This window comes from Aquarana catesbeiana, linkage group LG01 (genome assembly GCF_042186555.1).
Source record: "Aquarana catesbeiana isolate 2022-GZ linkage group LG01, ASM4218655v1, whole genome shotgun sequence".
NCBI classification, from domain to species: Eukaryota; Metazoa; Chordata; class Amphibia; order Anura; family Ranidae; genus Aquarana; species Aquarana catesbeiana.
Window position 1 is genome coordinate 407,520,960 of NC_133324.1, and position 13,774 is coordinate 407,534,733.

General features: G+C 40.2%; 1 protein-coding gene across 1 annotated transcript in view; it reads right to left on the bottom strand.

Annotated features, from left to right (window-relative positions):
• Window positions 1-13,774, bottom strand: part of GLDC (glycine decarboxylase) — a 66,915-nt gene that overhangs the window by 10,869 nt on the left and 42,272 nt on the right. Inside the window, exons 8-20 of the mRNA XM_073635200.1 lie at window positions 11,697-11,793; window positions 10,666-10,771; window positions 9,399-9,538; window positions 8,800-8,880; window positions 7,284-7,381; window positions 7,078-7,204; window positions 6,031-6,173; window positions 5,755-5,830; window positions 4,476-4,601; window positions 1,590-1,739; window positions 1,344-1,456; window positions 1,049-1,187; window positions 747-858 (exon numbers count right to left, since the gene is read on the bottom strand). Of these exons, the coding sequence (XP_073491301.1) occupies window positions 747-858; window positions 1,049-1,187; window positions 1,344-1,456; window positions 1,590-1,739; window positions 4,476-4,601; window positions 5,755-5,830; window positions 6,031-6,173; window positions 7,078-7,204; window positions 7,284-7,381; window positions 8,800-8,880; window positions 9,399-9,538; window positions 10,666-10,771; window positions 11,697-11,793 (1,508 nt within the window). The remainder of the gene's footprint in view (window positions 1-746; window positions 859-1,048; window positions 1,188-1,343; window positions 1,457-1,589; window positions 1,740-4,475; window positions 4,602-5,754; window positions 5,831-6,030; window positions 6,174-7,077; window positions 7,205-7,283; window positions 7,382-8,799; window positions 8,881-9,398; window positions 9,539-10,665; window positions 10,772-11,696; window positions 11,794-13,774) is intronic.

Here is a 13,774-nt window from a genome sequence, read left to right on the forward strand (position 1 = left end):
ATTGCACGCCAAATCGGACCAATGTGAACCTAGGCTTAATGACAGGTTCCACCCAGAAGCCTAACCGGCAGCTGGATCTGCCTCACAGCGTATTTCTTAGTGCCTGTGCTAGCCGCTCCAGCCTCCTCCACAGCCTGGAGCTGCAATGAGCGCTGGAGGGGTAAAGCAGAGAGCTGTTGTTGACAATCACCATTCTCTGCTAAGAGAAGATGGAGAACTGAGTGATTAGCAGTCATGTAATCGTTCTTGGTCTTAGAGCCTGTAGGGGAATGCTGTGGCATTAGACCAATGCTGCAACCATTGCGTATGAATGTTTGTCTTATTTTATTACTGCACTTCCCCTTTAAGAAATACAGTGGTATCCTCTCTCCTCCCCAGTCTTCTAACTGGATAACAAATAAGCAGCAGAATGATAAAATCATTCTTTTGCTCATTCTTTCTCCTCCTATCAACATATCTTTTGTCAACTCATTTACATGTAGCACAGCTGATGGGATCCCAGTCCTGCACTTCCCCTTTCAGTCAGAGTCTGCTATAAAGTGGATTGCAAGATGCAGATACCACGTCAAAATTCATGTACTTGGGCACCATCTGCATTATAAAAATAAATACAGAGATGCAAAATTGAGTTTTTTATATATATATATATGCTTGGAGAAGGCATTTATCTAGTACCTACCATCTACTCTATTAAAACCATTACCAATAAACTAGGCGAAAACAAAAAAGTGAAAGATCAGACTTGCCTCTAGCTCCCCGAAACAGGATTTTGTAGTGCTTTTCCAGTCTTTTTGCCATGTAATTTGCATTCAGAATAGCGATCTCTGTAGCATGTTTGAGTCCTTTTGCACCCATCATCTGTTGGTGTGCAGAGTTAAGAAAATTTAGTTAAAACCCCTAAAAGGATTTAAAAAACAATACTGAGCAAGTTCTGTTGAGCCTTATTGGCTAACAGAGCTATACATTTCAGTACTTGTTCTAAAACAAAACAGCAGCAGGTTATGAAATGGTTAGCCAATTTACTGAGGCACAAAAGGGAGTATACTACCTTGATGTAAGCCCAGGAAATAGGTAAGATAGCACTCGAACCCCATGGTGCTGCACTTATAGTACCCAAGGACCGGCCATCATTATCCTGAAGTGCAATGACTGGGTGATTTGGCAGGTAAGGTGTCAGATGCTTTTTCCTAAAAAATATTACATATTATTAAACATACAAAATTGAAAAGCGGTACATTCATAAAAGATCAACAATCCTGCCTTCATTTTTTTTCCTGTGGGTTTTCAAGCTCCATGGAAATTAACAAAAAAGCAAATACACAATGCAGGGTTATGTCACTCACACTCCAATTGGTCCCATTCCAGGTCCTCCACCACCATGAGGTATACAAAAGGTCTTATGAAGATTTAAATGGGAAACGTCTGAGCCATAGTCAGCAGGGCGGCACAGTCCAACCTGGGTATTTTTTTTGCAAAAAGCAAAACGTGTTAAGCACTGCCTAAGAATGCTATACACGAACACTAAAATAAAATTTGCAGTTCACCAATTAGAAAAGAATAATAAAAAAACAAAAAAACAAAAAGCTTACCTGGGCATTCATATTGGCACCATCCAAGTAAACCTGGCCTCCATGTTCGTGAATGAGGTCACATACATCCCTTACGCCCTCCTCAAAAACTCCATTGGTGGAAGGGTAAGTGATCATTATAGCAGCCAAATTGTCTTGGTGTTTGTCTACCTATAGAGACAAAGCAAGTGTTATATGTAAGCCCATAAAAAAGGCAAAGTAAATGTATGCACACACACACACACACACACAAAAGCGAGAGAAGCACTTTTCTTTTTTAGTAACTGCCTACAACACACAGGGTCTTTAAAACCTTGGGGATGTAACCTGCAATGAGAAAGGGCCCTTTGGCAGTCTTGCAACCCTGGTGACAAAGCTAAAAGCAATCTAAATTTATTTAGATTATATCATATACTGTGGTACAACCTAGCTGCCGAGTTTCTTCAAAAACTGTGAGAGAGTGAACCTTCTGTTCTTTTACTTTCCATTTTGAGAATTGATAGAAAGAAAATTTTAACACTTGTATTTCTGAAAGCATTTACAGAATTTTTTCACCCCTGCCAAAAAAGTTTGCACAGTAGTGTAATGTGTAAAAAAAATAAATAAAAAAAAAATATATTTTAATATGGTCCTCCAGGTACAGCACCATGCATGTTGGGCTAAATTGACTGATTTTTTTTGTAAAGAAAATCTTTAAGAGTTGGATCTTCTCAAAGTGATCTATGATCTTTAGTATAAGTCACACATATGGAAATTTTTAAAGAGTTCTTTGGAGTTGGACTAACTGCTGTATAGAAATAACTATAGGATTGGGAGATGGTGAAGGTATTGAATTTATTCTTCTCCTCACGAGTGAATCGGGGGGCTTCAGTAACCAAAACTGCAGTGTTTATCCTCATGACACAACGCAGGAAGCACCTCCATGGTTAACAGAGGACAGAATTAAAATTAGACTTAAGAAACTTAACATTAATAAATCACCGGGACCAGATGGCTTGCATCCGAGGGTACTTAGGGAACTCAGTCAAGTGATTGCCAGACCGTTGTTCCTAATTTTTACAGACAGTCTACTGACTGGAATGGTACCAGCTGATTGGAAAAAAGCCAATGTAGCACCGATATTTAAAAAGGGCCCAAAATACATCCCTGGGAATTACAGACCAGTTAACCTAACATCAATAGTATGTAAACTCTTGGAGGGGATGATAAAGGACTATATACAAGATTTTAGTAATGAGAACGGTATCATTAGCAGTAATCAGCATGGATTCATGAAGAATCGTTCTTGCCAAACCAATCTACTAACCTTCTATGAGGAGGTGAGTTGCAATCTAGATAAAGGAAGGCCCGTAGACGTGGTGTATCTGGATTTTGCAAAAGCATTTGACACAGTTTCCCATAAACATTTACTGTACAAAATAAGGTCCGTTGGCATGGACCATGGGGTGAGTACATGGATTGGAACTGGATACAAGGGCAGCAATGGCAATGGCTCAGCAATGGCATGCAATGCCAAGCTGCTGCTAACAAAGCAAACAGAATATTGGCATGCATTAAAAAAGGGATCAACTCCAGAGATAAAACAATAATTCTCCCAGTCTACAAGACTCTGGTCCAGCTGCACCTAGAGTATGCTGTCCAGTTCTGGGTACCAGTCCTCAGGAAGGATGTACTGGAAATGGAGCGAGTACAAAGAAGGGCAACAAAGCTAATAAAGGGTCTGGAGGATCTTAGTTATGAGGAAAGGTTGCGAGCACTGAACTTATTCTCTCTGGAGAAGAGACGCTTGAGAAGGGATATGATTTCAATATACAAATACCGTACTGGTGACCCTACAATAGAAATAAAACTGTTTCGCAGAAGACAGTTTAACAAGACTCGTGGCCACTCATTAAAATTAGAAGAAAAGAGGTTTAACCTTAAACTACGTAGAGGGTTCTTTACTGTAAGAGTGGCAAGGATGTGGAATTCCCTTCCACAGGCGGTGGTCTCAGCGGGGAGCATCGATAGCTTCAAGAAACTATTAGATAAGCACCTGAATGACCACAACATACAGGGATACACAATGTAATACTGACACATAATCACATAGGTTGGACTTGGACTTGTGTCTTTTTTCAACCTCAACTACTATGTAACTAGATATAGGATTGGGGTACTCATCTTTTACATATGCAAATATTTAATAGCTAACAGCTTTAAGTGAACTTGTGCCAATGATATAGATATTCAAGTACAAAATTCTTAAAGGGGAAGCAGTAAGTCCTAGGAAAAAAAAAAAAAAAAAAAAAAAAAAAGAAGTGGGTCCTGGGTAGTTTAAGCAATAATGTGTGGTATGCACCGTATACTAGCACATTATGACAGATTTGCCCTAAAAATGAATTTCTCCAGCGGCGGGGCTGTCACCGATGTCAGCACTTCCATTTTCACCGGGTTTCCTTCTGGCTTCATGCTCTCTGGCCTTGTGAATGCCCAGACCACAATGGCCTCACTCCTGGCACACCAAAGTTGAGTGTGCCATCCTTTCAGAGCACACAGTGTCCATGGGTCGGTGATGTCACCAGCCACTAAAAACTGTGAATATCTCCTAAACTATACATGTTTAGGAGATCACTGTTACCTGTAGGTAAAAGTCATAAAGCGGACTTTACTACTGCTTTAAGAATAGCCAATGCACCACTGCATTATCATACATTTAAACACATTATTACCATTAAAATCTATAGCATCCTTGAATTAATCCTGCTCATTTATCTGAGTAAGGCATAAACTGCATAGCCCAGTAACCCTGGAGTCAAGAGACTGTAAGGTGAATTATAATGCAACACTTGTACTCATTAAAGAACAGCCGGCATAAAGCTCTATATTACTTATAGAAAGGCTTCCTTTATGCACCGTGTTACTTACCATGGCTCTCAGATGTGCTAAATCAATGCTTCCGTCTTTATCTACTTCTACAGGCTGAATTTTCATTCCCGCCATCTGAGCACTTGCCGGGTTGGTTCCATGTGCAGACTTTGGAATTAGACAGACCTACAAACAGATTAATTTTTTCTTTACCATTACTGCAGAATAAGAAATCTAAAACTGCCTAACAAAGTAGCACAGGTCATAGAATAATCTTTGATAATTTTGGTGCAATCACATTTTTATTTCTTTACAAATGCAGGATAGGTCGAGAGAGAGATTGATAGATAGAATGTATTATGACCACTCACAGGTAAAGTGAATAACACTGATTATCTTGTTACACTGGCATTTGAAAGCGGGTGAGATATGTTATGCAGCAAGTGGTGAGCACATTATCCCTGAAGCTGATGTGTTGAAAGCAGAAAACAAATGACGAGTGTAAGAATTTAAGAGAGACTGTCACAAGGGTCAAATTGTAATGACTAGACGACAGGTCAGAGCATTTCCACAACTGGGGCTCTTGTGGGATGTTACCAATCTGCAGTGGTCACGACCTAGCAAAAGTGATCCAAGGAAAGAAACTGGTGAATCGGCGACAAGGTCATGGGCGGTCAAGATTCACTGATGCACGAGAACAAAGGCTGGTCTGTGTAGTCCAAGCCAATAAAAGAGCTACTGTAGCTCAGATTGCTGAAAAAGGTAAAATTGGCTCCAATAGAAAGGTGTCAGAACACACAGTGCCTTGCAATTTGTTGTGTATGCGGCTGCACAGCTGCAGAATGGTCAGGGTGCCCATGCTGACCCGTGTCCACAGCCAAACGTGCTTATAATGAGCATGTGAGCATCAGAATTGGACCACATAGCAATGGAAAGTGGTGGCCTGGTCTGATGAATTCAAGAATGGTTTGAGGAAACAAGTTCAAAGTGTTTACTTGGCCTCCAAATTCTCCAGATCTCAATCCAATTGAGCATCTGTGGGGATTAAAAGACCAGCTACTGACAGCTTGGTGTCAGATACCACGGCATACCTTCAGAGGTCTACTGGAGTGCATGCTTCAACAGGTTATGGTGAGTGGTCATAATGTTATGGCTGATTGGTGTACATAGATACCTTTAATTAAATATGAGAAGCCAAAAGGGAGCTTGAAGCAGTTCACAAGTACACTTAGACACACATATGTCACAAAGGTGTATCTGCCATCCTGGCCTGCATGCTGCTACAGACTCATATTAGTATAATTTCATAAACGTTTCACTTTACTATAATTATACTCACTGTGCGATGGTGTTCACCTTTTCCATTCAGGTAAGCCTTGATGGCAGCCAGGCCAGCATATTCACCTTGTGCACCACTGAATATACAGAAGAACTACATAAGCCACAGTTATACAAGTGATTGTTAATAAATGCAGATTGTATAGTTAGTCATATTTTGCAAACCTTGAAGTATATTTTATCTGAAGTGTTGTCACGTACTACACCCTTTTAAAAAAGAAAATATGGGTAACCTGTCACAATATCTTTCCTTAATTTAACTGCACTATAGTCTCACCTGTTTGGCTGGAATGATATGTTGTCATATCCAGTGATTTCACACAGATCCTTCTCCAGTTCTCTGAAGAGCTGTTGATAACCCTGAGCCTGGTCCAGGGGCACAAATGGATGGATGTTGGCAAATTCCAGCCATGTAATTGGCTACAAAAAAAAAAAAAAAAACACAAGTTTTCTTTACAAACATGAAAAATGCACAAACCTGTACACTAATCAGACTTGGAGCAAACCGGTTACATTGTTACCAGACTGTAACTAATGTTATCCTCAAGGAAACTGCAAATTCATTCATGCCTGCAAATGATTCAGCAGATGTGACTTCCTCCAGGGACCCAATTCACAAAGAGATGCACTAAATATTTTTGCTGCCTTTTTCTTAGGATTAAGGCATTACAGATATAAAAAAATTTGGGGGTTTACTGTTTAGTATAAAAAAGTAGCTGAAAAATTATTTGCGACAAAAAATATATAAAGAATAATGAAGGGGGAGAAGAAAAAGCAGAAGATAGGCAATATGAGAAGGGGGTTGGTAGGCAGAGGTGTTAGAAAAGGGGAACTCATGTGATTTTTGCCAGGGGAGAGATAGAAGTGGCATAAATAGGTACACAGCAGGGCTCAAATGATGAGATGTAGATAAGATACATTTGTGCTCTTCATAGTAAACTAAAGGCAAATCTTTTTTTTTTTTTTTCCCATTTTGGAGAGCGTGGAGGTGGATTAGAAAAGCTGCCAGATTTTTATTTCTGTCTGTGCTCCCGTTAAGAAGATTAACCCTCTCGCTGGTGATCATGGCGACAGCCCTAGGGATTCCCTCACTTTAGAGGGATTTTCTCTCACTTCCTGTTTTGGCTATGGGATAGGAAGTGAAAGGAAACCTCCCAAAATGGCAAAAATAGACATTACAATAACAATAGTTATAACCCTCCCTTAGTCTAACCAAAATGGGGGAAAAAAAAAAAAAAAGGTTTTGCTTGTAGTTCTCCCTCAAGCCAAATCTCATCTGGTCCTGACATTGGTAAGAATATACCAGAGAGTAGTGTTCCCTTACTGCAAGCTCAGATGAACTGTTCAGCTTCATGGTACAGGAGCCCAGAGGAATCATGCTATGCACCAGAGAAATATCTTTGTTCTCCAGCCGTTTCATGTAGCGGACAATGTTGGTTTCTGAATGGTAACTAGGGAACAAAAAGCAGGATTAGAAAGCGGATATTTGTAGTTCTGGCTTCAGAAATGATGCTATCCTCAGATATTCACCTGTTAAAAACGGTGTGTGCAAGGAACTTGCTAGTCCTTTTAAAAGCAGTGGCTAAGATGCCTTTATTTTCTTCATTCATGTTTTCCGCAACCAATTCCTGCATAAGAAATGTAGCATCTTCAAAATCACCACAGAAGAATGATGTAAAAGGAAATGGTATACTAAGCCACAAGACTGAAGATGATTGTTGGGCTTTACATTTTCAGCCTTGCATAGTTTTTTGATGTGAGCTGAATGGTACATTTTAGAATTTGACAAATCTAAACTAAACTATCGATACTGATATCATCTGTACACAGCCATCACGTGAGTCTTCTACATGTTAGGCTTTATTCATAATTTACAGTTTAGCTGTAATGCAGTGTCTCCCAGGGGGTTCAACCATTCACAGGGGGAAGGTGGGGGTACCATTATGGACAGAGATCCAAAAATGCAGGTAGCATTGAGCCCCACACCCCCTGCCCTCCCCTAATCTTAAATCAAATCACTTGGTTCAACACACACTTGTAGCAGGGCACTCGGTAGGGATCACACCAACTGCCAAGAACCCAAATAATGATGGTAGGGGCAAGCAATGTGAAGAAGCCCATAAGAAAGCAAGTGCTTGATGATAGAGAATATTTGTTAAATTTGTTATAGTCCAAAAAGCAAAATGACTACAGCAAATTTTCATTTTTTTTTTTTAATGATAACTATTTGTATAAACAAACATTAAAATAGTTAAAAAAATAACTACTCTTAATTCTCAGACATGTGCATCTGGAAAATATTAAAAACATTAATCTGTATTAGTTTGTATATATTGTAAGGGGGGACAGACTGGTAGCAGCAATAAACAATGCACAGGACAACACCACCCAGGAATAATGCAGGACAGCTTTGTAGAGCAAGTATATAGATTAAAAACAAAAATCTGATTGTCCAAATCACTAACAAAGCTCAGGTCGCTTCAGGCTCCAAAGGCAGCTGAGACTTAAAATGAGGTCTGGCTACCAGGTAATATGTGAACATAGGAAAAGGAGGCTTTTTCCCACCAAAAGCTATACATAACCTAGAACAGAACTTGACTGAAGGGGGGGGGGGGGGGGGGGGGACACACCTGGATCTGTGTCCTCTTTAATATCACTACACACTCTCTACATCTTGTCTACCAGTGCCTTACAATATGTATACAAGGACAGCCAAATCTGCTTAGTTCGTATGGCGATTCTGTATCCTCTTTTGTAGTTCTGCACAACATTGTCCCTTGCCTCTTACCTCAATGCATCTCTATCAGTCAGACAGGAACTATATGATGGAAAATAAACTTTGTGCAGTCCCCAGGAATGTGAAATGCCCATAATACTTTAGCAGCAATTATTTTTTTTTTTTTGGCAAGAGGTACTTTTTAAAATTAAAATATAAAGAGGATTTGGCAATGATGCTCTGCTGAGTCATATATAGTTTAAATTAAATGGAAGGCCCACTAAAATCAGAAAATGAACAGATAAAGAAGCCATTTTTGGTTAGACTTACTGCTGAGGATTCACAGCCAAACACCCACAACAGGTCATCGAGATCTTTCTCCTTAACAGTCTCATCAATAGACACTCCAAGCTGTGAAACAATATACAAACTATTAAAACCAGTTTAAAGCTTTGCATTTTTTTTATTACTGCTGATAATCCCTTAATGGACTGATAGTTAACTAAAACTGTATGGGTTGTTATTGATTATTGCACAGTACTCTACATTAAACTATGTGAACCATCCCTGCATAGCTGAAAAGACTGACCATGCTGAGAAGGATGTGCTTCTATGCCTAGCATGGTCAGTTTGAAATAGGAAAGCAGGACGACTGGCAGGATCACCAGGTATGTCGCACAAAAGAAGCAATACAAAGAGAACAGGATACTTTTTAACATAACTACATGCTACAATAGAACGATCAGGAATATGACATTTTGGAGTAATAAACGCTAATGAATAAGGCTGCATGTCATTCCTACAGACGATGGCTAATGGGCAGAATAGAATCTCTGCTCATTTACCCCATTTGGCTTTTGCAGAGCAAACAGCTTAAAGTATGAATCATAAAACAGAAACGTATTCTACTAGAAGATAGGATTACTTACTGAACCATCACTATAAACACGAAAATTTATCTGGCGCTGTGCAGCACGATCCAGAACCTCTTTAACTGGACATCCACAATGTATCTTCAATGTGTCAAAAAACATCTCATCATGTAACTGATGCCCAGCTCTTTTTAGACCTAGAACAAAAATTATAAAAAGCGGTCGTCACAAAGCTAAAAACAATCCTAAGTGTTCATTTAAAGTTACTGTTTTGGGTTTTTTTTCTCCGTTTTGGATAAAATTTAGAACCCTTGTCATGCTGGGGAGAGCGATGGAAAGTATACAAAAGGAGATGCTTTTCCATTTAATTGGGATGATATTTCCCCTATAGCTTGGTTGTACTAGGAAGTGAGGGGAGATGTATCCAAGAAAAAAAAACAAAAAAAAACAAAAAAAAAAAAAAAAAAAAGCACATTAGATACAATTCCCTACCCTATGCAAAACAAACTTGAGCTGAGGGTTATCCCTACCTTCATGGGGCAGAGACCAATCACCAGCAACTCTATTATGTGCGAGAAAAGGGATTTGCATGCCCAGAAGTACCAGTCATTTTATTCACTCCCTGTGGCCAAACAGAATGACTGGGGAATGACATCACAGCTTACCAGTTCGTAGACATGGTGGCTGCATTAGTTTAGATTTAAGACTTTTTCCATCCTCTAATGTTACCCAGTAATCTTACAAACACACTTCCTGTTCCTTCTTGCCTACAATCATTTCTCCATTCTACGGGAGCAGTCATGTTTGTCACAAAGGCTAGACTTCTAACATGTCTGCCTTTGTTCATCTCCATTACATGGTGGATCGATGGAACTAGTATTCACGATACATGTTTATGCTTTTTCAGTTTCCAGGAAGTAACATGGACACTGCATTTTTGAAAAGATTACAGGTACTAGCTAAAAATGTTCTTAGTGACCAACTCAGTCAGTTTCCACGTGTGTTTAGCCTGAACAGAACATAATGTAATCTAATAAGCATTTTAACAATTCATATAGTTAAAACCCAGCACAAAGGAAAAAATATTATTTTTGTATACATGGGGTGGAGTCAGGTTTTAACTGCAGTATGTGGCCTTCAACAGGAAGACTTTCCCTCACTTCCTTTACCTGTGAACCAACGACAGGAATCGTGGGAACAGTTGTCACTGGGAGAGGAAGACACAGACAAAAAACTGAAACCTGGAATGCCTACTACATTAGTACGTTTTGTTGATGTTGAACGTAACCAATCAATTATTGCTGGAAAACCCCTCTAAACATACCTTCTGCAAGTATCAATGTGGCATTGTGAACTCTTCGTGCTATATGTTTTAGGCCATTTGGACCATGGTAGACACAGAACATAGCAGCCATGTTTGCCAGCAGAGCCTGCAAAAATTAATAAAAAAAAAACAAGTCATTACAAAATGCACTTCTCTAAGAAATAAAAAAACGCATCACAAAAGATCACACTTTTTACTGGGTGTGCAGCTCACTTCCAATATCCCCAGAGGAAAATTCAAACATGAGAAAAACCTGACATTATAAGGATGTAGAAAGGAGTAGAGAAAGGACGTAACTTTTTTTTTTTGCTTTCTTTGTCCCATTGGTGGGATTTCCCCTCACTTTCTAAAGAGATTTCCCTATTGATGTGCTGTTGTGTCTCTGGGAACAAGCAGTGCAGGGAAGTCTCACAAAAGATGATCATAGGCTTTACCTTTTAAGGGTTAGCTAACTAAAGTGACAAATTTCAGGAGATTCATTATACTGAAATTTCAGTTATGGGTGTACTCTTGGGAGAAGCCAGTCCCTAGGTGCACACCTATGCAAGAGGTGTAGCTGCTTTTAGTAAGTCTGGTTCTAGCAGGTCACTGCACTTTTAAGGAGAGATGGGTTTAACCTTCAGGAAAGTTTGCTCTCCAATTAATGCATTGTTAAATACATTTTGTATGCGCTCCTACAGATTACAGTAGGGCCACACTGTATGGAACAGTTTTGGTGCGAATGTGTGTTTTATTTTTATATGCATAATAAAAAAAATATTAGAAATACAATTTAATTGTGCTTACTTTTGCTAGCTAGCAATGTTAACACTTTACATTTGTGGTCCATCTTTACTGCGATAACAAAATCTGAACTTTTTTTTATATTTTTGGTAAAGCTCTAAATACCCCTTAAAAAATTGTGAAACTTTGGATATTCAAGCAATTTGTATGAGATAAAGGTAAGCTATAGAAACTGCTTTTCTCGTAGGCAATGGAGTAATTCAAAAGATAACCCTGGCACTTGGTACATGTCTAAGAACTGGAGTTACCTGTGCTGTGCAGATGTTGCTTGTGGCTTTATCCCTTCGGATGTGTTGCTCTCTGGTCTGTAGTGCGAGTCGATAAACTTCCTTTCCGGTAGCATCCCTAAAGAAAAGTCAGAATGAAGAAGAATGATGCACCAAAAAAAAACCCCCACACACACACGCTCCACTCCCCCCCCCCCCCCCCCCCAACTCTTAGCAGAATCAATAAATCATAGCCGAATTCAATTATATAAATCTGAAGATTGGTAGATGACAGTATATAAATATCTATACATTTTTTTTTTTTTTTTTTTATTTAGCTTGGTTGGGTTTTGTTTACTTATGCAAGTTTAAATTGATGGACAGAAGATGCACGACACATGCACCATTTTAAACCAATAGAGTATAATAGTCTAGGCTTTACAGTAAAAATAGGATGTAAGCAATATCATTGTCAGTTTGCCCTTAGGGCCTTATTATTCTGGTTATTAGTGAAACTGTCAAGGTCTCCTCAGCCAGCAACCACCATGCCCTATAATTTTTAATCCAATTACTTGCTGTGAGGGAAGAACTGCTATTCATATGAACACACAAGTCCCTCAGTGGAGGTCCACAAATTAAATGTGTGATCTACCTCTTAATAGGTCCAATTTAAGAAGAGGATGTAAGAAGTTAGAATTGTCTAACAACCTGGGTTGCCTTGCAGTAATTAAATCTTTGCAGTATTCGAGAATGAAGAATTGTGACTGCTGATTTTGGGGCGAAGAAGCCGAAACCAACGCATTACTTCCAACATGCACTTTTGTAAGAATCCCATTATGTTTTACAGGCAGTGTAAATTAAAATTATTGTGGATTCATAGTGATAATACAGTGTAATAAAGAGCCATGTAGAACTGTACCCAACAAGTAGACCATGTTTATATGTACATTAATTTTTCATGAGAGTTTGCAACTGTTTTGTGATACAGAAAAAAAAAAAAAAAAAGCAGTCAGCTCCGGTCTGAGCCAATGTACTAACCATGCGAGGTTAGTCCAGCGATCTCCCCCGCTGAGCTGTTGTGTTCTGACAGGGCAATTCCCCCTCCCCCCCACCAGAACACTTCGATTAGTGCTCTCTGCTATTGGCTGAGAGGGAGTCGGCCGGCTGATGGTTTTCCAGCCAGCTTCAGTCGTACAGACCGACATGCACACGCAGTATGTCAGCCTTTTTCTTTTTTGCCCATGTGTATGGGCTTTACTGTAGGCTAATGTCCGTAAGACTAAGAAACTGTCTTTGCATTCCCATGAGAAAGCAACTGGACGACGACTACTTTAACCACTTGATCTCCAGACCAATTCTGACACTTCTCACACAAGTGTAAAAATCTGCTTTTTTTGCTAGAAAGTTACTTAGGACCCCCCAGGGGCGTTGCTAGGTCTGCAAAAGATCTGGGGCTAGAGCCCATAGCAGCGGTCACTAACCTGGGGGGGCATGATGGTGGTAAGCAATTTTTTGGGGGCAAAGGAAGGCTGGTGTTGGCGTTTCAATCATGGCACCATGGTTGATATGATGTCAGGGTGATCGAAGCGCATCGTTTCTATTGTTATATTGTAATATATAATGAAATGGTTCAACCATAATGCAGAACCAGTGGGAGCCCTGGGCGTGTCACTTGCCACCATTTGCAGATTGTCACTTTCCGTGCCATCAAATGTGCATTCTCGCTGCATTGGTGGCAGGCTGGCAGCACTGGCCCATTTAGTGAGGGCAGGAGAGCGGAGATGCGGGGCGGGCAGTGAGAGATGATGTAATCTCTCTGCTCCCCGCCGCACCTCCAACTTTTAAAAGGCTCGCGCTGTGAGGGCACAAGAGCGCTGATGTGTGGCAGGCAGTGAGTGATGACATCTCTCTGCTCCCGCCGCACATAGCTCCCACGTTGAAGTCCCGGCTGTGAGGGCGGAAGAGTGGTGACGGGCAGGCGGAGAGAGATGATGTCATCTCTGCTCGTCTGCCCGCTCGTCTCCAGGGTTGGACTGGAACAAAAATTTGGCCCTGGACTTCATCCAGACTGGCCAACTTTGACACGTCTCACCCATGTCGGCTAAACCCGCCCCCCCCCC